Raw genomic sequence first — 24,140 nt, forward strand, 5'->3', positions numbered from 1 at the left:
GAGTTTGAATATAGCAGACATCAGACAAACTTAAAATCATAAATAAATAGAGTAAATAATTAAAAAAATAATATTTATTTTTTAAATGCGCATTTTTTCAAATTTTACTTTATTAATTATTCACTCTATTTATAAAAAATTTAATTCAAATTTCAGGTTAGTGAAGAAAGAAGAGCTTTTTTTCATCTTTTAAATAACAGGAACACTTTAATATTTTATGATACTCGAGTTAGCCGATGTCTAATAATTTTTCTTTTTTTTTTAAACAATAAATTTAAAAAAAAAATATGGGTGTGAATGAAGCAGACGTCAGACAATTTATAAATTTGAAATAAATAAACAAATTAATTAAAATAATGAAACTGAAAACAATGCGCGCGCTGACTTTGCATTTATCTAAACATGCATTTTTTAATTTTTACTCTACTTACATTTTATACATTTATTTTAAAATTCAAAAGACTGACAATAGTCTACTCTATACTCACACTCATAAAAAAAATATATCCTACATGCCTATATTTGTAACTTATTTTTTTTTTTTTTATAATTGATTTGTTGAAAAAAAAAATCCGAAAATTGTTAATTGTCTGCTAACTTCAAGATCATCAATATTTTTTTATCGATGTTCAACTAGTGTAAGAAAGACCAAAAGACCAAAAATCTGGAGCAATAATTAATTATTCAAATCAAAGTTGTTTCCGCCAGTCGAATCTTTTGCAAATGAGTAAGTCCACCAATAGCAATTTTCAAAATTTCTTTTAGGAACGCCTAATTTAAAATTTATTTTTATTAAAATATTTTATGTCATAAATTCTGGTGGTAACATGGGGCGCCGCCCTGTACAATATTTATAAATTCAAATTTCGCGGTCTAACAGACTTATGAAGTGAGCTGCAAAGAATGACACAACAATCGATAGTACATTAATTTTAAAATGAAGAGTCGATAGTGTTGGTATAAAAAAAGGTAAGTAAAAAAATCGATATAAAAAATATGGTTATCAGTTGAAAATCAAAATGGCAGAACCATCTTTTTTATGATAATGTAATCATTGACAATAAGTCAATAATAATATGTTTTATTGTAATAAATAATAATAGATCGTAATGTGTAACAAACAGTAGGGGTAATAATAATAATAATAAATGAAAGATAATAATTAAAATTGAATAAGATGTAAAAATGGCGCGTCCAATGAGAATTGAAGATTGTGTTGATTCTTCATTAGTGTTATATTAGAGTAGTCACCAGTCACCAGTCAGAGCAAAAGCACCCGACCAAGCAGAGTAATACTTAGCAGTAGTGTGTAGTTGTATTGTATTTGTACGTCGATGTCGATGTCGAGTGTGTGGAAGTGTGTATAATCTAGTGGGCAAAAAACTGGCTGGACTGTACACACAACAGACGAAAAAACGCCAAGAACGACTACGGCGACGAGCAAGAAGACGAAGGCGAAGAGAAGAAGAAGATCCAGCGACAGCTTCGCTCGACTTTGCAATTCTCTTTAACTTGGTAGCTCTCCTGCTCTCCATCACGGGAAAAATAAAGTACTTGGAGGCTCGGAGCCGTTCGGAGTTGCTCTGAGCTGCTCGCCGTCGAGTTTGTTGCCGAGGCTGAGAGTGAGAGAGATACGGGTGGTGTGTCGGTTCGTTGGTTGGTACTGGTTCGAGTACGGACTACTAGGGTCCGTCGACCAAGAATAGCCGTCAGCCAAGTAAGACGGCCTGCAAGGAAAAATAAGAGAAGAGAGTGAGCCAGCCAGACAGACCAAGGCAGCACGTACTGTCTCTCACATTAAAGTACTTAACTCACTACCTCTTAGTAGTATTTAATATTTAACTTAAACTTAAATATCCTCAGATCTAGTTACTGGTGTTGTTAATTGTGATCTAGGGAAGGATAACGTTGCGAGCCCCTCCCACCACCAGCATCATCATCATCATCGACATCGTTATCGGAAGTATCATCGCCGGAGTTTACGGATTTTATGATAAATAATTACTGGCCGGGATGTACGGCTCGAAAAAGCAAGAGATCGATGGCCGAGGATTGCACCCAGTTACCGTAGATTATCTTGAGGTTTAGTGTTGTCTAGTGTGCTAATTCTAATAGCAAGTGGAATTCGCGGGATCACCAGTGTGTCGAGGTATTGGATAAGAATTAGACGTAATACGTAATGGAAATACGAGTTTGATTGAATGATTGGTTGATTGATGGATAAAAATAAAGTTAAGTCCAGGTAGAGAGATCGGGAGGAGTCTGACTGTCGTGTTGGTCTTCGGGTCAGTGGTGATTGGTGTCTAGACGTGTTCATTAAAACTAATACGAGTTAAAAGGTTTTTAAATTAAAGGAATTATAATTAATTGAATAGAAATTTTAATTTGTAATAATAACAATGTCTCTGGAGACAAGATCAAACTCGGCCCTGTTTAAGAGGGCCGAGCAGCTAAAACGTTGGGAACAATCAGAGACCAATAGAGAACCGGCCCAGCCAAGACAAATCGCGCGAAAGATCAAGTTCTCGGCCGATTGCGTGTTCCTAGCAGCATGTGCTGCTGGCGACAAGGAAGAGGTCGTAAGATTATTGCAAAAGGGGGCGGATATCAACACTGGCAATGTCGATGGCCTTACTGCGCTCCATCAGGTATGACTAATTGCTCTATTTATTTATTTATTTATTTTATTAACTGATTTATAGACCCGCCGATTAAATCATAGTTACATAGGTGATACCAAGGTTATTAAATGAAAGTAATTATTAACCATTGATGGTTTTATTAAGTTGTTGAAGGAGCAGAGCCTCTTGTCGGCATCTCTGCAAGATGGCCGACTCAGTAGTCAGTACCTACTCCAGCTGTCTAATTTCAGCACCAGATCTGCCAGATATTTATTCCAATGTGTACACGGCTGTCACGATCATTTCCCTTCGTACACTGAAGCTAATACTCCCGAAAGACAGAGACAGAGAGAAAGAGAAAGAGAGAAAAAAAGGCTGATCAACTTTTTAGCTTACACATTTTCCTGCTCTCTCTTATCTAACTGATTTACTAATTAATAATCCACTCGAACCAACTCTTTACAGTCATCATCATAATTCTGTTATTTATACTTGTTAACTAAAAATGTTTACCAAAACCTACAGCCGTTATGACAATCAGTACTTTGATAGGATTCTGGCTCATGACTTACGATTATTTAGAACGTTGATAAATCTAAAAATAAGTCATCACGGAATCGAGTTGTTGATTGGAGTAATTTTAAAAAATTACAACCTTTTGAAATGAAATAACAATTATTTTATTTTCTTGTTAATTATATTTTTTTTATCGGCTTGTTTAATGGTATTGAGGATTATGTAATCTGCACTTGACATTATGTCATAGCCCAACCATTAAATCAGTCAATTCTGCGGTAAAAATTTTGAGTTTATGGTAGAGATGAGAAATGGTGTGTACCTAAAGCTCTATTTATAGTCTTTAACTATTAGGAGTCGCAAGCCCTGGTTGTACATGTGTGTCTACGTTCTTTGTCAGACTTGTTCTTCTTCTCCTTTTTCTTCTTCGTCTACTTCTTATACTTCTTCAACTACTTCTTTTACACTACTCTACACTACATTAGATAGTTTATTTTTTTGGCGAGACTTAAACATGTTATATTATCCAACAAACTTTGTGAATGAGGGAATAGATAATTTTAAGTTTAAAATATATACATTTTATTTTTTTATTTGCAGCTTGCGAACATGAGTGATTCACGTGTGCTATTCCCGACTAAAATACTACCAATATTCTATATATAAATATCCATATATATACGTCCACATTTATATATTTATAATATATCAAATCAAAGTATTTTTAAATTACACACACATATATATATATATATGTATAATTAACGTCTATTGTTTTTATAGGCATGCATCGACGACGACTTGGATATGGTTGAATTTTTGGTTGAACAAGGAGCGGACATCAACCGCGGTGACAATGAAGGCTGGACTCCGCTGCACGCAACGGCATCGTGTGGATTCATATCAATCGCCAAGTACGTGAAAAAATTTTGTTTATTTTGTTTTTCAAATACACAATTCACTTGAGTATTTGAACGATTAATTTATTCCTTATTTTTTTTAGATATTTAATTGAACAAGGATGTAATCTAGCGGCTGTAAATAATGACGGTGAACTTGCCCTTGACATCGCGGAGAGCGACGAAATGGAAGATTTACTGCAGCAACATATCAATAAAGCAGGTGTGACATCTGATAACTATTTAAATAAAATGATTAGCCGAGTAAATTAATTAACTATCGGGATATTTAGGTATCGATTGTGATCAAGCACGTAGTGAGGAGGAACGATCGATGCTGAGCGACGCAAAAGCTTGGAAAGCCGGGTCACCTGGTAAGGATGCTGTACATCCGCGAACTGGTGCTACGGCGCTCCATGTAGCTGCTGCTAAGGGTTACATCAAAGTTATGAAGTAATTTATTTATTTTATTTTTAATTAAAATGATTTATTTTTTGACATTGTATTAATTTTTATCATATTTGTTTAGCATTTTATTGCAAGCAAGATGTGATGTAAACGCTCAGGATTACGATGGGTGGACGCCGTTACATGGCGCTGCACACTGGGGTCAGCTAGAAGCTTGTAAACTTCTTGTTGAAAATTATTGTGATATGGATATTAAAAATTTTGCTGTAAGTTACATTTAATTGATTGATAAGTTATTTATTTATAAAGATAAATAATATTTAATAGGGTCAGACCGCGTTTGATGTGGCCGACACAGATATTCTCAAGGCCTTGGAGGAGTTAAAAAAGAAGCAACAGATAATTTTAAAAGATCATCCATTATTAAATAATCAAAAGCAACTGCCGATACCAAAGAAACGGTAATTAGATTACTGTTTTTTTTTTTATTTTATTTTTAAATTACTGTAACTGTGTACGTGTGATTTTTTTTATTTTTATTACTTAATACGTTTTTTTTTTTTTTTTTTTTTTTTTTTTAAATAGAATGTCACCTACAATTGAGAACACAGTCGTCAATGAGGGACTCGAGACCTTTGAAGAAGAAACTCCAAATAAAGTAATTAAAGTTGAATTGGAAATACAGTCGGATAAAGACGACACGAGTGCTGACACGAATAGTGACGTCGGTGAGTGTGTGTCAATTGACATTATTATTTATTTTATTTTATAATGTACTTTTAACTGATAGTTAGTAAAAGTTATTAAAATATTGTGATTGTAATTTAAAGTTATTTATTGTGAGTACCATTAACAATTGTTGATTGTATTATAACTTTAAATGAATAATTAACATTGCATTTGGTATGCATGCTGCGTGGATAGAGAGTGGAGAAGAGACTGATATTGAAGATAGCGATGATGATAATGATTCTGAGAGTAGCTCAGATTCAGAAACATCATCTACGAGTAATTACTCTAATCAATCAGATAAATTTTTAGGTGTTACTGATGATGGTAAGCCTGAAATTTAATTTTTGAAAAATTTTTTAAATTATTATTATTGTAAATTAATGAATTAGATTTGATAATAATGAAAATTTAAATTAATAATTAAGTTTTTTGATAATATTTGTAAATTTATAGAAAAGAAAAATAGAGCTAACAAAGATGATAGTGGAACACTTAGTCCAGTCACCGTTCCAGAGATAAATAAACTTCCTAATCAGGTAATTTTTAACAAATAATTTGATTGCAATAATTAACTAGTAACGTAAAATTTTTTTAATAATTAAAGGCACCAATTTTACCACCGAAACAACAGACTGAAAATACTGAGGAGGGAACAATACCATCGTGGCGTCGTTCAGGTTCATTTAGAAGTAGAATACAAGAAAATGAGCCCACTAATTCAGTGGCTTCAACTAAAGGTAATGATTAAAATAAAAATAATTAATGCTTTTTATTTAAAATTATTTTTAAAAAATTATTTCGCAGAAAATGAAGACAAAGAAAAGTCAATAAAAACGCCGCTTATCTCAAATAAAATTAACCAGAATACCGATTCAGAAGTTGTTTTACGTCGGACTCACAGCTTTGAGACAGACGAAAAGTACGTAAGAATTATAAATATTAATAACACAAATAATTTTAATTGTTTTGCTGATAAATTTATCAAAAGAACATTTTTTTTTTCGCTTCATTCATTACATTTTTTGTTATCAGTAACCAATGAGTGAATTTAAATAGAGCTAAATATTTATTTTGCATAGCAGTTATCATTTGCCAAAGTACTCAGTAATTTTTTTTTATTAATCAGTCATTAGTCACCAGTAATTAGTTGAATATTTTATATTATCATTATTATTATTATTTAATTTATTATTATTATTTAATTATACATGTAAATATATATAAAAGAAAAAAAGTATTAGAGCATAGCAGTACGCATGGCATGATGCATGTTACGCAGGTTCTATGAGCAGTATCTGGCATTGCGAGCTCGCATCAAGGCATCTTCCTGCCCTACACTCCATCGCTGCAATCCAGTTACTCCCACCCACACCAACACTACGACCGCGCGTTCTGCGTCTTTACGCGAAACTCACAGGTACATCAGCATGTATCAAAATTATATATGTATATATATATATTTATTTTTTTTTTACTTTAAATCCTATAAGCGACAATCGAGTAACACACGTTTGCCTTTGTGCTTTATTAGTTGTCGCCTTGTAACAAATGATTCATCATCTAGCTATTTTATTTATTTATTTTTATCATCAACAATTTAACTATTCCCAGCTGTTATTAATTAATTAATTATATTAATTGTCACACTTTGGTTTTAATAATTATTTAGACGCAAAGAAGTAAAACTTAATTTGGAATTATCACGAGTACCGCAAGAGAGCAATTCATCTTCACCAACATCACTGACAAATAAATTTTTGTCCTCGCCAGTATTGCCGACATCGACTACTGGTTCAACTCCGACAAGTTCTACCTCTACGGCCACTACGACAACAACTAGCCCTGTACCGGGAAATCAAATTCGCAGGTCCGTATATCAGTTAAAATTTTTTTTTTATTTAATATTTGATAGTTTAATTATTAAACGACCGCTGGATTAAATTATTAAATAAATTGTACCATTATCGTGATATTTAATGTAAAAATAAATGTAAATGGACAGTGTACAAGTGGTGGAGGCGAGCTCTGCAAACGTAACTCCCTCACACAATTCAACGACTACAACATCAGCTCCCACGACTCCTGCTACTGGAAAACTCAGTCCAGGAAATATCTTCAAAAATTTCTTCAAGTGCGTACTCGTTTGACGGTCGAAGATAATACACCTCCAAGTCGTGTGATTTGCGTTATTTTATTTCGCGTGATTTTTTTTATTTACCCACCGTTATTTTACAGCATGATAATTATTTGCTTTATCATAATTAATTAATTTATTTATTTAATTATTTGTTTTTGTTGACAATACAGTTAGGAAAAATTCAACAAGTATTTATTTATTTCCAATTTTTCAATTAATAATTTACATCTTGTCATCATGATAAAACACGAATTCAGACTGCGGGTGACGTCAGTCAACTTCACTCAGGTCTAAAATCTTTTTGTTTCATCCCTTGTCACATAATATACTATTTAACAAATTGGCTTTATGAATATGTAGATTTATATTGATATTTTATTAATTATTTATTTGGTTGGAAGCAAAACAGGACGAGTTTTCTACACCAAAATGCTTAAACGTTTTGTTTTTTTAATTTTTTTTTCATTAGGTTTAATAATTATTTACTTACTTATCAATATACTTTTTAAATTTTTAAATTTATTACAATTAAAATGTTTTTTTAGATCATTTGTACCACCTGTACGTGATGAAGAGAGTGAAACACAGCGTAAAGCTCACGCGAAACGCGTGCGTGAGACCCGACGTTCTACCCAGGGAGTTACTTTGGATGAAATTAAAAGTGCGGAGCAGTTGGTAAAGAAAAAACAGCAGCAAACAAATGATACAACATCATCTACACCTCAGGTTAATTTAAATTTACATATTTATATTCAATCGCTTAATTATTTATCGCCTTTTAATTTAATATATAAAATATTACTGCAATTACTTTAATATCTTGAAATATTTTTATCGAATAAAATTATCAGCCGTACAAGTTTCAATAATTTAAAGTAATTAAAGTAAATATATTAAAATAATTTTTATTATGATGTGTAATTAATAAATTAATACCGTGTCGTTTTAATTTTTCCAATTTGAGTTTTTAATTTTAATTAATTGTCAATTTAAATAATTTTGTTTTATTTTATTATTATTATTTTTTTTTTAAACCCCAGCCAGCGGCTTCTCTTGGCCAAACAGCTTCAATCATAGCCACGATAACAACAGCAACACCAACAACCGTGACAACAAATAAATTACCCGAAGAAACAAATTTGCCCGAAAGACGGCCGTCTTGGAGATTGAGGGTAGACAATGGAAGCAAGGTTTGTAGCTTTTAGTGCGCTTTTATTTTAATGAAATGCTTTTTTCTCAATAAATAAATATATAATAAATAATTTTATTTGCCGTAAAATAAATAAGTAAATCAACAATAATGTGTGCGCTGTTATTAGTTCCAGTTGGAAGATGCTAATAATAAATCATCAGACACGACAACTGCGTACATCAGAAGGCCTTCAGGTGGAACAGGTATACCAAGACCAAGTTCAGCACCAGTGGACTCAATAGCGACAAGCACTGCTGATGCAACGGTTACTTTGCCACTTAGACGTTCATTAAAATCACCGGAAGACAAAGGTAGATTATATGTAACCTGTTTAACGCTAAATGTTAATGGTTAATTACTTGACATTTGTAATTTAAACCTTTGGATGATTGTTTTTAGATCAAGACAAGGAGAATGACAGCAGAAATGCACAAGCTACCCAAGCTGTTATTCAGAGGCGACGTAGACCCAAGAGAAGATCCACTGGAGTCGTTCATGTGGATATGGATGTTAGTATACATATTTATTAAATAAATAAATATTCATTTTTAAAATTTTTATTTATATAGATTTAAATTGACGTTTTTAATGCATGTTTGCTTTTTCAATGCCTGTCCCATATGAAAAAAAAAATTTTTTTTCAATGTGTAGGCGAACCAGATCACTATTTCGTTTGACGTCACACTCCCAATATCTATTAATAATATCTAGAATGTTATTTTATTTTAAGTTAAATACATTTGCTGATTATTTACACATGTATTTTTATATTTTTTTCAGGAAATCGATCCTGATAAACAAGATACCTCAGCTGGTGGTGATTACGAGGAGTCAAAAACCAATCACACTGAAGTATGTTGATTTAAAAACTTTATAATTTATGTTTTTTAAAAAGTTTTAAGTAGCTCACAAAATGATTTATGATCACGTCGTCACCTTGTCGTCATCGCTCTTAATAAATAAAAATTTTTTCGTACAATATATATTTTTTAAAATAAGTTTATTGGCAGACTCGGTGTCTGATTCGCACACAAAAGTGTATTTATGGATTTAAACAAATGATGATGATGATAATGACTATACATCACATAAAATCTATTTTCCACTTTAATACAACACCACACGACGTCTTCTCAAACGTATTTTAGGTCAACTTCTGTTTAAGATTAACCTCTATTCTTACATACCGGTGATTTAAAATAGAATACAACAATTTGCTGGTGTGTTTTACTTATTTTATACTTTATGCACTTAAAATATACAAGTCCAAGTGTCAAATTATAATTTTTATTTCATCAAAAGTCGGTTTACAAGAAGGCTCTAGTTGCGAAGGCTCTAAATCAGTATCAAATTCAATTTATAATTATATTTATACACATCGTGTCAATAGACTCGTTTGTATTTATCTCAGTTATCTAAAGAACGAAACAATAAATAATAAAAGACGTGTAGCAATGAAAAATAAATATAAACCACATGGTCATTAACTGCAGACACCTAAAATTATACTCTGACATTTCAATCGACCTCTGACATTAGTTGATATAATTTGTATTATAGCCATTAATTTAACTTTTTTTTTATGCTAAAATTCCCTGGTCTTGCTACTGATAGACTTGATTTAGGTAATGACAGGAATTTATTAATAAATTACAATAATGTTTACTTTAATTTTGGATCAAAGAGGTTTAAAATACGTCTTGTAAATTTTGATGTTTTAAGTAAATCTGTATTTATAAATCTATTAATAGAATCATCATGAGAGAGAGAGAGGCTGATAAATAAAAAATAAAACTGGCTGATGACTGTGAGTTTTGCTGGCTAGTTTCCATCAGTCAAACACTTGCTGTCAGTGGCCGTGGACCACGGGAACGCGAATAAAAAACATTTTATTGTACCAATTATGATTGTTAATTGTTTGCGTGTTTAGTTAATTAGTTGTGTCAATGAAATTTAAATCAGGTCAAGATTAAGAGTTTTAAATTTATAATTATCATCATCAGTAGCAGCGTAATTATAAAAATATTATAATTACATAAAATAAAAGTATGTCAACTTACCGAAAAAGGGCTCAAGCCAAACCTACGACGGCCGCTGGTTTACGGGCCCAGGCATCTGCTAATGGCAGTTCGATATTCAGAAATAGACCAAGAAGTATTAGCGGTTTATTTGGATCTAATCAAAGTAGTTTTTCAAATTTATTTGGTGTCAATACGTCTAATTATAACTCACCTGGTCATAATATTAATAAAACTACAAAGTCATTTTACAAAAATCCATACACGAATTCAATAAATAATTTAAATTATCCTAGTTCTTATACTACTTATGGTGGAACGGCATCTGGTTATGGAAGTTTAACTTTACCATCACATTCAGCCATCAGTTCATTAAATCTTGCAGTACCATCAACTAGTTATAATTACAATCGCAATAGTACTGGTAGCAGCAGTAGTAGCAGTGGTGTAAGCAAAAATAATAGTCCGAGTGTTAATTCAATATCGAAAAAATCATCGGATAATTACAATAAACGTAGTGTTAAAAAAGCTGATAGTTTTAATAGACCCAAGTCATCTAAATCGGGTATTGGATCTAGAAGTTCTAGTTTGCAAAGTTTAGTTGGTTCTGAAGGATACGCTGTAAGATAACGAGACTAAAATATTAAATATTTTGACATTGATATTTAAAATAAATAATTTTATTTCAGAGTGGCAATGAACGATCTGGACGTTCAAGTAGACTTGGATCAGTGACGTCTTTATCATCAGACATATCAGTAACTCCGAGCAGTAGAATAAAGTCATCAAACTCGGAAAACGGTGAGCTTGATTATAAAAAATTGTGGGAGGAGTCTCAAGCTGAAAATGAAAGGCTCAAGGAAAAATTACGGCGTTCTGATGAGCAGTTGAAAGAGGTCAGAGGTACATTGGAAAAAGTACAGAGTACACAGAGTAAACTCACGCTCTCAGAAGCGGAAAAACGTGAGAGGAGAGCTATGGAACGAAAGCTCTCGGAAATGGAGGAAGAACTAAAAGTAATTTTTTATTAATTATTATTACTACTACTACTACTACTATTATTGTCATTGATTATATATGTTATCTACTTGATTTAAAATTCCATGTGTCGTCTGACAATCTCTTTATATTTGGACACTCTTCTAATTGCTCTTCGTCTATTTTCATTAAGTATGGATTCCACCAACCAGATAAACAGTTTATTGAAACGAGTATTTAATTACTTATTATTTTTTTATTCAATAATAACGTATATAAATATGAATGGACTAAGAGTTTAAAATATATTATGTCAAAAAATAATATATATTTGTTCTCCTGAGAATTAGTTACGATGCACGCTCGAGTTTTTCGACTGTTTTGTCTGCTGCGGTGGAGTGCAGGAGGGTGCAAGTTTTTTTTTTTCTTTATTTTATTTTTGTTTTGTTATTTAATACTCACCGGTTATGTCGGAAATATTGTACCGGGCTTCGTGGCATTGCTTTTATGTTTTATTTTTTTACTTTCATACTCTGGCTCGTATTTTTTACGAACATATCTACGGCCCGCTTAGTCTGTCAGTCTTTTAAATATTTTATCCTTAAGGCCATTCTCAGACAATACCTCCCATTTTTTTAGAAATATTCAAAAATTCAACTGTCATAATGGTATTAAATTTGTATTAATTAATTAAAAAAAAAGCTAAAGCATTAATAGAAAAAAAGGCAACATAGATATAGATTTTTAAAAAATTACTAACAGTTGTTATCAAGCAGGAGTCAAAATTTGGTAAGTAAATTTTAGTCTACAAATTTCGAAAATTCGAATTATAATATTGACATGATTTTATTGAAATTTATTTAACACATTTTGTTTAACTCCTAATTGATGTCAATTGTAAGTATTTTTTTTTTTTTTTCCAAATTTATATCAGCGAAATTGCAACTACTTTGTCCTTTTTTCAATAAATGCTTTACTTTTTTTTTTAATTCATTAATGAAATTCAAATTTGCCATGACAGTTATATAAAAATAATTTAAAATTTTTAAAAAATGGGGTGTATGGTCTGAGAATGATCTTAAGGGTATTTTTAGACTGTGTTCCCTGGTTTTTAAAAATATTCAATGATTTGTCATAGCAGTATTAAAATTTTATAATCAGTTAAAGAAAAAATGCAGCGTTAATTGAAGAAAGGACAACGTAGTTGCAATTTCACCGATATAGATTTTAAAAAAAATTTAACAAACTTCGTTAAATAAATATCCGTAAAATCATCATGTCAATATTACAACTATAAATGTTAAATTTTTTAAGCTAGAATTTATTCAACAAATATCTTTTAATTCCTAATTAATAACAACTGTGAGTTTTTTTTAAATCTACATCTCGGAATTGTAACTGCTTTTCTCAAGTAATGATGTAATTTTTCTTTAATTGATTAATAAAATTAAATACGGTTATGACAGTGCGAGCTCATTGAATGTTGGTAAAAAATAGAGGGTACTGCCTGAGAATGTTCTTAAGAAAAAAGTACAATTAATAAATAATAATGATAATATATGATATATATATATATGATTATTAGAAAAAAAAATTTTTTTTAACAGATGATTGTCTCTACCCATGATATTTCTAATCACTCTCTCCTCCTATCTAATCCTCTTGTATGGTCTTGGGATTTTAATTATTAAAAAAGGTTAATAAGGTTTAGGCTAACTCTTTAAATATTTATTACAGCAATTGCAAAAGCTCAAAGCCGAAAATGAGCGATTGAAAGCCGAAAATCGGGCACTTACCCGCGTCGTATCCAAACTCACCAATACTACTAAATAGGTAAAGGATATTAAAAAAGAAAGAAAGAAAAATATTTAAAAAAACAAAGATAAACAAAAAAGATACAGCATTGCGTTAACAATTGTACATTATTAAATGATATACTTATACATTAATTAATTTATTAATTTTAAATTAGTTTTTCTTTATGTTTATATGCAGTATTAAAATATAAATAATGTGCTATACTTACTTCGGATGTATGAGATGATTTATTTAAAATATTAATTATTAATTTTTAATTTTAAACTTTATTAATAAAGTTGCTTTGATTAATGAATTAACAATTCCATTTAATTAAAATATTAATTGGTTTTATTTTACTGCTTAATGTACTATTAACTATAAATTAAATGTTGTCATTTAATTTACGTAATTGTATACATTACAATGACACTAATTATTTTTGTTTTATATTTCTAACGTCAGTTAAATATTAAAGATCTCATACATCCTTAAAAAATAATTTTTTTTTTTCATAATAAAATAACTTTGGTACTTTTGTTTATACGTTTTTGTTTAAATTAAAAACTACTCTATTATTTTGTAAAAAAAATTTAATTAGTTATTTTGTGATAAAAGAAGTAATAAAAAAAAATAGTAATTAGTGTAAATACACTTGTGTGCTGTGATAAAAGAAAATACTCCCTCCAGAAGATAATTATTTACGCGAATGATTTTATGATTATTTATTATCGTAGTAATTTTCCGATAGCCAGCACGCCAAGCGCATGTACAAGTTTTATTTTGAACGGTTTTCAAATTATTATGAAATAAATTATTATTATTATTTTAGCATGAATTTTTATCCATTTCCTCAAGGTTTTTTTTTTTTACCAATAACACATCCGTTAACTAACAAATGTAACTTTTGTTTATTTTTATAAATAAAAATAAAAACAAAATCAAACAACAAATTTACTGCAATTATGTTATCTTATAGATGCTACAAATGCGTATAAACTTTATTTTTCAACTAATGTATATTTAATTTTTAAGTATAAAAATGAAAAAATCCTTTTTTTTTATAATTTCAATTTTTTGAAAATTTTTTCTAAACATTTTTTTTTCAATTGATTTTTTTCTACAAATAAAAAAGTCAAAATAAACATTTTCAACAAAGCTCAAAATTAAAAAGAGCGCCTATGAAATAATTGAAAATAAGTAAAATTTGGAATTTTTTTGCTGTCAAAAATAAATTTCCAAAATAAATTAAGTTAAAATAAAAAATTCAAAATAAGTAAAATTTGTAATTTTTCACTTTAATACTTAAAGATCTAAATATTTTCTTTAAAAGAAAATTTTTTTTTTAACATCTTACGTTTTTTTAACGATACTTTTTGTTACGATGCGCTTTTATAGAATCTGTAACGCGACATATTTGTGTTTTATAAATAGCATGCAGATGTTTTATAAATTTTACTAGCATGCCGTTTTCCAAACTTTTAAGCGTCAATTTAATATTCCCGAATGTTAATTCCCCTGTCAATTGAATCCAAAAAAGTAAATAAATGAAAATAAAAATAACTTAAAAAAAGTAAACGCGTCCCACAGTAAAATAAATCAATTAGCGTGATAGATTCACTTGTTCTAATGTTGCTCTAGCACTAATTCATTTTTTTAAAACAATAAATCTTATAATTTAAGTGGAGACACCGCTAGGGCGTGTTCAAAATTGCTATATTAATATGATTAATTATTTACTATTAAATAAATATATAAATAAATGAATAAATAATCAAACATATTAACAGTATTTTTATCTTTTAGGTGATGGAGCAACTAAAGTGCGAAAACCAGAGGCTAAAGGATGAGAACGGTGCACTAATACGAGTTATTAGCAAACTTTCTAAATAGCGCCGTCAGAAACTAAGAAATAAATTAATTAAATGAATTAAAAATTAATTTAATTAATTAATAAAAGATATAATGAATAATTGTTAAATTGTATTATTATTGCTTTATAAAATATTTTAATTATTCAACAATATTTAATAACAATGTTGATTATTTTACATTACAATTATAATTATTATTATCATAATTGATAATAATTATTGATCTTCTTTGTGTTTATAATTAATTATTTATTGTCAATCTAATTGATTATCAGTTACGCGTGTGGCTGTGTCACATGCAAAAGGCGGTTTATTAAGATAAATAGTTAATTAATTTATCAAATAATTAATTGTTTGTCCACGTCTACGTCACTACACTAGTAAAGGATTTAAAAAAATACATTTTTTTTTTATATACTTGTTCTATTATTTGTAAAAGATTTAAATATTTTACATTTTAAATAATAAAGTTATTGTCGTAATTGATTTATTTTATATTATCAATTGTTAATAATGTGTAAAGATTTGATGTATTTATGTAGATACGTAATTTTTTTTTCTTCAAATTTATCGATTTATTCGTAATCAAGTCCAAGGAACAAAAAATTTTTTGAAAATCAGTATGAGGTAAAAATAATTATAAATGCTTGGAAAATGGGGATTTTTACTTGCGGCCTAAGTAAAAATTATTTAAATCTTAAGAAAAAAATAATATCATAAATAATATCATGGTATTTTCTGAGCTTTTATAGTTTACTTAAATAAGTAACAATTTTTGCAGATTTTTTTTTTTTTAAATTAATGAATTAATTTATATACAATAAACGTGTTCACATTTAATACAGCAAATAAAATATATTGGCGTTTAAAAATAAATATATATATATTGTGATCTTTTATAATGCATTAAGGCCATGATAAGCCGTTAATAATTAATTAATCAACAAACAGTTTACTATTAAACCTAAATAAATATTTAATGAATTATTTGATAAAAGTCAAAATGAAGTATCATATAAATTATATACAATATTTGTTTAATAAATGTGGAACTCCGTTATACTAGAGTGGCCTTTAATAAAAAATAAAGACTGCAATTAATTATTAAAAAAAAAAAATAATAATTACTATCATTGCCACCATACCATTAGAGGTAACGAAAATAAAATATATAACGAGACAATATACATTTCCAATGGCCAATCATTTGATAAGATTTTTAAAATTCATCAATATTTGATAAATAAATTATAAATATATATATGTTAGACGGTGCAAAATGAAATAGATCATTTTTTCCGTCCTATACGAAAATTATGTTGAATGTAACATAAAAAAAGGAGGCAAACTGAATTTTTCGATCGTAAAGCACACTAATGCTTCGCATTAAGAGTCATGTAAAATTGGATACCAATTCGAGCCTATGAACTCAATTGCAAAACGTGCGCTCACTGAAATAAGATTTCCCATTAAAAAAACGCGGGAAAAATTTTTTAAAGTTTGAAATTTTATAACTCGTTAACGGATCAATGAATTGAAATGGCCATAATATTTTTTTTGTAGAGAGCTAAAAGCTCTACAAAAATAGGTTTCTTATAATTTTCTGATAAATTTAACCGTTTAAAAGTTGCTTTTTTACGAAAATTATCAGTTTATTTTCGAAACGATTAATTTATAAAACTTGAAATTTTTGAACTGTGAGATTAATAAATCAATAAATCATATTTTGAATGCAAAAAAAAAAATGATCTACAGTAACAGTCCTATGACGTTTTGCGATTAGATTCATAGTTTTACTAGAGAAGTAAAAAAACGAGAATTTACTTATTGATCCGTTAACGAGTTATAAAATTGTGCGCGCGTTTCGTAATTGAGTTCAAGAGCAAAAATTGGTACCTAATTTTTTTTTAAGTTACATACAGCATAATTTAGTAAAGAACTGAAAAAAATAACGATTTTATCGGTCACAGTCTAGTACATACATGCTTTTATACAAATAAATTTTTACGGCATTTGTCTACTTGTCTTGTGTGTAATTTATTATTTTAATAAACTCTGCTGATAAAACGTGATAATATAATTACGATAATGAGCAGACTTTTCGCGTAATGTTTTTTGTAAATTATTTATTATTAATTATATCAATGTGTCGAGTCAAAAAAAATTATCGTAAGAATTATAATAAATAAATAAATGAATTAAATAATCGATGATCGATATTGTAACACCATTAAGTAGATAAGAAGTTAATTAATGGAATTGCATAATTGTTCATGTGTTTTATATCATAAATAATAGTATTAAGTGTGTTCAATGGATAACGAGCGCATAAATATATATTGTTGTCGTACAATGGATTGCTGAAATTAACTTAAATAATTAATAATAATAAAAATAATGATAATAATAATAAATGTAGGTGTAATGCACCAGTCAATCTTATAATTAAATAGCTTGAACGTATTTTAATCATTTGTCAAATAAATAATTTAATTAACGAACTGACAAATGATTTGTATATTTTAAATAAAAAAAAAGGTAATGATCTAATGATTTAAATTGTGTATTGTTAATAAAATATTAAATTATACTTTTTATTTAATTCTATTAATTAGAGATAAGTAAACAAAAAAATAATAAGTAGCTTTAAATTTTATCCACGTAGTGGTTAATGTAAAATTAATATTTAATATCACAATTTGGCTGATTTGATCATACTTTGATAAATTGTAAATTAAATGGTAAATTTATATTAAATATTGTATCACCAAATATTTATTTCCACTTGATTTTGTACTTGTGACGTCAATTATAAAGGATAATGTGAATATAGAAATTATAATCAGCCTTTTTTATCTTACTGAGAGACCTAATTGTTTATGGAGATCCAATTATTTGTTAATATCTTTTCCTTCAATATCTTTAACGTTTATGAATATTTTAATATATATTTTTTTAAATATAGAATCCTAGTAAATAAATAACTTCGTTTTATTTATAACGGTACTGAGTGGTCATATAAAGTGCTCTGTATCTATTAGAAAATTTTTATTCATTAACAGTAAAAACGATTGATTAATAGTAGAAGCATCACATAAAAAATTGGGCCAAAAAAATATAATAAATATATTGTTATAATTAACATAATTCTTACAGTTTAAATACTCTTGGTATTTAGCCTAATCATTCTTCAGTAATTCAGGTATCATTTTTGAAACTTTCTGCATGTTGGCTCGGTTATTTGTTTTCTTAGCTATCGCACCCAGCATTGCCTTTAGTACTTTTGCTTTACCGTTTTTGTACTGCGTTACCATTTTCGGATTTTCTTCAAAAACTTCTTGGCATAATTTTATCAGCTCTTCATCGTTATCTATTTGCGCCCAATTAAACTCGTGCACAATCTGCAACATTCAATGCATTAAAATTATATTATATTTTCTTATGCATAAATATATCGCATTATTATTTCCAAAAAAAGGACGTATAAAAATATGTCCTTTTTGAATCAGTGACGACATATTTTACGGTAATATTAATTAAATAATTTACTTGTTCAGGCATTTTTTCTGGATTATCAATCAATACACTAAAAATTTTCGGGACAACCAACAAATTAATTTTCTTGGCTTCCAATAAATCGATAATTTGTCCCAATTGTTTTGACGAAATTGTACTAAAAATAATTTAACAAATCAGCTGATCAAATTTCATATCAATTATTATTTTCAATATAACATACTTACAGACTGTCAAGCATTAAATTATTTTCGTTTACAAACTCCATGAACACATTCAATAAAATATTCGATACATTCTTAGGACTTCTACTATTTTTTTCTGCTATAATATCTTCAAATAATTCCGTCAATTTCATGTTATTCTACAAACAATAAATAATCAATTGCAATTTTAAAGGCTCGTATATTAACTATGATAATTAATTAATTAAATGATTAACTTACAACAATCGCAATAGCATTTAATGGAATTAATTTCAATTCATCAATAAAATGTTGACGAATTTCAGCAGGCAGTCTCGGTATTTTACATTTGAGACTACGAACGTCAACGAGATTATTTTTATTGTTGTCATCATTAAGATTAACACGCAGAGGAGGTAAATTAGGCTCAGGCATAAAACGATAGTCTTGTTTCTCTTCTTTGTCTCTCATCATAACCGTCTTGTAGTTTTCCGCATCCCATGACAAAGTTTCATTAACTATTTTTTCTCCTCGCTCCAATAAATTTATCTGCCTTTTTATTTCATATTGAATTGCAGCAGCAACAGCACGCACGCTCCCAATATTTTTAATTTCAGTACGAGTACCCAATGGTTCATTTTGTCTATTTACCGACACGTTTGCATCCACTCGCAGTGCACCCTCTGAAATAAATAATAGAAAATTGTCCACATGTAATTAAAATACTAATTAATTAATAAATAAACTAAATACCTTCCATTTTACATGAACAAGTATCCAATCTTTGGAGAATATTCATTAGTTCTTTAACTAAACTAGCGGCTTCTTCACCGTCAGCTAGATCTGGTTCAAAAACTAGTTCCATCAGAGGCACACCAGCTCTGTTTAGATCAACAAGACTTTTACCAATGAAACTGTCATGTAGACTTTTGCCACTGTCTTGTTCTAATTGCAATTGTTTTATTTTTGATACCTTCTCATATGGCTTTTTATGGATACCTGGCGTGTACACATTAAATTTTAAACTCCCATTCACTGCTAGCGGTTGTCTTTGCTGTGTGATTTGATAACCAGCCTGATAAGAATGAATTATTATTTTCCATGTGTTTGAGAGCTACTGACAGTCGGTTTAAAACTGATTACTTACTGGTAAGTCCGCATAAAAATAATGCTTTCTGTCAAACAAAGAAACTTCGTTAATTTGACAGGACAAAGCTAGGGCTGTAAGAACACCTGCTTCGACGCATTTTCTATTCAGAACCTAAGGAAATAAATTTCGAAATTAAATTATGAAAATTTATTAAAGTTATAAATGATAATTATTACTGGCAATGTTCCTGGTGTAGCACAGTCAAAAAATGAAACGCAGGAATTAACTGGCTTTCCAAAGGTGGTACTGGCACCAGAGAATAATTTTGAATCTGATGATATTTGGGCATGGATTTCTAAACCTACGACAGAATTCCATTTTTTTCTGAAACCAAAAATTTAAAAGTTTATTCTATTTGTAAATAGCAATGCGATAATTTTAATTATCTTATGAGTGTGAATGTAATTGACAAGTGAGAATTTTTTAATTTTTAAATAAATAAAATGTAAGTAGAAAAAAATTAAAAAATGCGTATTTAGATCAATGAAAAATTAGTACGTGTATTTTTTTCAATTTCATTAATCTAATTAATTAATTTATTTATTTAAAATTTTTAAATTGTTTCATGTCTGTTACATTCACACTCATATTAACTTACGGTTTATTTGAAATGTTGGTGCTGCACTTTCTTACATTCTTTAATAAAAAATTTGAATTTTTTAATTTAGAGTAACTCATTTTCATTTTAAATTTAAAATTTCTAAATAATAATTTATATTTGAGTAAAAGAATTCATCAACTGTCGTAGGTTATGGCTACGTAACAACTACGGTCACTTGTATTTTATTTTTTATTTAAATTTGGCGCTTAATGGCACTTGCGTAAAATATCGATTTGAAATTCAAAAAGAATCGATTTAAATAATCGCACTTTCGATACTGTACTATCGATTAAATTAAATATCCAGCTGTGAATGTAAATATTGACTTGGATTTTATTAGGTTACAAATTGCTGAGATAAATAAATTTTATTAAATTAATTAGAGAATATAATTAACAGAAATTAACAATGCAAAATAATATATGTAATTTTACTTGCATTGAATGCAATAATCATTATGACAATGAGCACGATTATTTGAGTCACATGCAATTACATTGGGGAGAAGTTTGGAAATGTTTACAGTGTGATGACAAATGTACGTTATTCAGATCACAACTGTCATTAAAAGAACACGAGGGCCTGTATCATGGTCCAGATAAACCATTCAAATGTTTTAAATGTGAGTTGGTGTTTGACCGAGCATCCCAGCTCGATTATCATATCAGGAGTGTTCATTTGGGTGAAAAATCTCAAATGTGTCAGCTCTGTGGCAAAGGATTTTTTCGCAAAGCTGACTTAAAAACCCATTTGAATGTTCATCTTGGTACCAATCAATGTATTTGCGAATTTTGTGGACGTAAATTCAATCACATTTCTAATTTAATTCGTCATCTAAGGACTCATGAAGGTATTCCAGCTTGATACTTATTTACACACTTGCTAAAAAATATTTTTTCACCATACCTGCACCAAAAGTTTGAATTCTTGCCCTGTTTATAGGGACTATTACGTAAATGACTTTTCTGACATTGTAATTAAGTTTTATCAAAATTAGTAAGAATAATATATAGTATTCATGTTTCTTTAAATAATAAATCATTTTTTGTAGGAGTAAAACCATATCCATGTTCTATTTGTGGTAAAAGATTCACTCAAGTTAGTTCGTTAGCAAGACATAAATTAATTCATGAAAGAACTAATGAAAATGAAACTGATGACGATGATGTAAGTTTAAATAATTTATTTATTTGTTGTAATTAGTTTAGAAAAAATTTTTAATTTGGGAGAAGAAATCAATTATGAAAATTGTTAAAAATTTGATGACAGAAAATTTTTTCATGATTAAATTATTAAAAATTTATTATTACAGGCCATTAATAAAAATAAATTAAGTAAACAAAAACCAATCAAACGTAATCATTATTGCAAAACGTGTGGTGATAGTTTTCGATTGATGACTCTATTGAAAGAACATGAAAATACTCACAATCAAATAATAGAACCCATTAAAACTTATCAGGTAATTAATTAATCGTTTAATTAAATTCATTGTAATTAGGTAATTAGTTAAGTGAAATTATTACACATAATTAAAATTGCTTTCTAGGTTTTACAAGGATCAGAAATTCTAGATCAGCATAACTATAAATTAAATTTACAAAATCACTGTGATATTGATAGGAATAAAAATCCGAACATAAATACCGAAAATTTTTTGGAACGTATTGATACAGTTCGTGATGAAAGTATTGATATTTCCGATATATTGAATCCTTATTGCAGTGAATTAGAATTACCAGCAACAGATTTAATGCAACGTGAAAATGTCGATCCTGAAATGACTAAAAAATTTACAAACTTAGATATATCGACAAGAGAAATACGTAATAATAATATTAATATAAATAATATGAATACCTGTGTTCACATTGAGAGAAATCAATTTTTGATTGAAGTATGCGAGTCAGATTATTTAAATAATTTAGGACTTAATTCAATGGAGTTATCGGATAACAATAATTTCAATAATATAAATTATTGTGCTGATAAATCGTATACGCAGCCAATAACTATTGTCGATAAGGATCTAAATGATCAGTGGGATCTACAATCGCAAGTGCGCAATGACTTCATTGGATTTAATCACCAGAATGATTTGACTGCAGTTGAACTGAAGGGTAACGCAATCGGTAATGAAGCCATTGATTCAACAGTCAATTCAGTGTTTGATCACTTGAAAGATACGAGTATTAATTTATTAGAAAATTTACAATTACAGCCGATAGATCAAAACTCTGAATCTCTTTGTGGGTCTGATGGTCTTGATGCTGGTTTCCATAATGAAGAAACGCAGACGCAAACACAAACGCCAATGGTACGTTTGGTACAAAATGAAGAGGGAGAACAATTTTTTGAATTAGTGCGCGATACAGTAGATTTTGAAAGTCATGGAAATAATGTACACATTGAAAATGAAAACATGTTTTCGGTAGCAACGAATGGCCCAGTGAGTTCGTCGATTATTGGGAACGTCCGTAAAAGACGAGATAAACCACGACCGCGTGATAAAATTAAAAAAAAATTCAAATGCTCTGTTTGTAATAAATTGTTTTCGACGGCTTCAAATTTAAAACAGCATGCGGGGGTGCATTTTTCGGATCAACAAAAATTTCAGTGTAAAGAGTGTGGAATTTCTTTTGCCTGGAAGTCGACGCTGAATAAACATGTTGCTGGTAATCATCGACCCGATGGACCGCTAAAATTCGTCTGCGAGATTTGTCCTAAAGTTTATAGCACCTTGTCGCAAGTTAATGTAAGTTTATTGTTAATTATGTATATGTAATAAATTATTTAATATAATAAAATTATGTATTATAGGAGCATGTGAAAAGAGATCATTTGAAGGAGCGTAATTTCACTTGTTCGGAGTGTGGAAAATCGTTTTTCAAAAAGTTTGATTTAAAGTCTCATATACGAACGCACACGAATGAACGGCCGTATGCTTGTAAAACTTGCGGTAAAAGTTTTCATCACCAGAGCCACATTATTCGTCATGAACGTGTACACTCGGGTGAGAGGCCGTACACTTGTGATATTTGTCGGAAGAGTTTCACTCAACCTGGGTCACTGAAAGCTCACAACCAACGACATCATTTAACTAAAGTTGACATCCTAGATTACCAAATTGATGAAGATGATCCACTGACTTTAAATGTGTCTTAGCTTGAATAATAACATTTTTATTTATTTCTTTTTGATCTCATAACGACTAAAAGTGTGTCGTGAAATTGTTATTTAATTTATTTATAGAAATTTTGATTAAAGTCAATTTTTTTAAAACAAAAAAAATTTTAATATTTATTTACTGTACTTGAGAGGAATGTATTTTTAAAAATTAAAATCAAGTAAGAAAAGATAGAAACAAAATTTTTTTTTACTTTTAAGTGGGGTAGAGGTAGCGTTTTTGGCCACTTTAGGACCAGTTTTATTTTTTTTAAACTTCATTAATTTAATTTATTTATTTAAAATTTATAAATTGTCAATGTCTGCTACAGTCATCAATTAATAATACAT

At 29.0% G+C, this 24,140-nt stretch overlaps 3 protein-coding genes across 8 annotated transcripts; 2 read left to right on the forward strand and 1 right to left on the reverse strand.

Moving 5' to 3' along the window:
• The first annotated feature begins 795 nt into the window (after positions 1 to 795).
• Positions 796 to 15,658, forward strand: LOC103580139 (protein phosphatase 1 regulatory subunit 12A). 5 transcript variants are annotated; one of them, XM_014440712.2, is made up of 22 exons: positions 796 to 2,648; positions 3,921 to 4,051; positions 4,141 to 4,259; positions 4,330 to 4,489; positions 4,566 to 4,710; positions 4,772 to 4,905; positions 5,030 to 5,172; positions 5,369 to 5,500; positions 5,630 to 5,712; positions 5,781 to 5,913; positions 5,981 to 6,095; positions 6,456 to 6,593; positions 6,846 to 7,043; positions 7,179 to 7,307; positions 7,859 to 8,039; positions 8,354 to 8,503; positions 8,633 to 8,816; positions 8,905 to 9,014; positions 9,286 to 9,357; positions 11,213 to 11,539; positions 13,239 to 13,334; positions 15,105 to 15,193. In XM_014440712.2, the coding sequence occupies exons 1-21, from the start codon at positions 2,400 to 2,402 to the stop codon at positions 13,332 to 13,334; spliced, it is 3,129 nt and encodes a 1,042-aa protein (XP_014296198.1). In that variant the 5' UTR covers positions 796 to 2,399; the 3' UTR covers positions 15,105 to 15,193. The 5 variants fall into 5 exon arrangements, with proteins under 5 accessions (XP_014296198.1, XP_008560017.1, XP_008560016.1 ...); XM_008561795.3 differs by lacking the exons at positions 5,369 to 5,500; positions 7,179 to 7,307 and having other exon boundaries at positions 811 to 1,802; positions 1,897 to 2,648; XM_008561794.3 differs by lacking the exons at positions 5,369 to 5,500; positions 7,179 to 7,307 and having other exon boundaries at positions 811 to 2,648.
• A 92-nt stretch (positions 15,659 to 15,750) lies between these two features.
• LOC103580135 (glutamyl-tRNA(Gln) amidotransferase subunit B, mitochondrial) lies at positions 15,751 to 20,791 on the reverse strand. Of its 2 annotated transcripts, XM_008561788.3 has the most exons (9): positions 20,622 to 20,791; positions 20,200 to 20,347; positions 20,021 to 20,134; positions 19,627 to 19,948; positions 19,135 to 19,556; positions 18,916 to 19,052; positions 18,722 to 18,845; positions 18,327 to 18,573; positions 15,751 to 18,206 (listed from the first exon to the last, which is right to left on the reverse strand). In XM_008561788.3, exons 1-8 carry the CDS (start codon positions 20,705 to 20,707, stop codon positions 18,352 to 18,354), a joined length of 1,575 nt encoding a protein of 524 aa, XP_008560010.1. In that variant the 5' UTR covers positions 20,708 to 20,791; the 3' UTR covers positions 15,751 to 18,206; positions 18,327 to 18,351. The 2 variants fall into 2 exon arrangements, with proteins under 2 accessions (XP_008560010.1, XP_008560009.1); XM_008561787.3 differs by having other exon boundaries at positions 18,206 to 18,573.
• A 113-nt stretch (positions 20,792 to 20,904) lies between these two features.
• On the forward strand, positions 20,905 to 23,936 carry LOC103580136 (zinc finger protein 678-like). The gene is made up of 5 exons (XM_014440689.2): positions 20,905 to 21,474; positions 21,676 to 21,791; positions 21,937 to 22,086; positions 22,174 to 23,379; positions 23,445 to 23,936. Exons 1-5 carry the CDS (start codon positions 21,033 to 21,035, stop codon positions 23,787 to 23,789), a joined length of 2,259 nt encoding a protein of 752 aa, XP_014296175.1. The 5' UTR covers positions 20,905 to 21,032; the 3' UTR covers positions 23,790 to 23,936.
• Positions 23,937 to 24,140: the final 204 nt, after the last annotated feature.

This window comes from Microplitis demolitor, chromosome 1 (assembly GCF_026212275.2).
Source record: "Microplitis demolitor isolate Queensland-Clemson2020A chromosome 1, iyMicDemo2.1a, whole genome shotgun sequence".
In the NCBI taxonomy this organism is placed as follows: Eukaryota; Metazoa; Arthropoda; class Insecta; order Hymenoptera; family Braconidae; genus Microplitis; species Microplitis demolitor.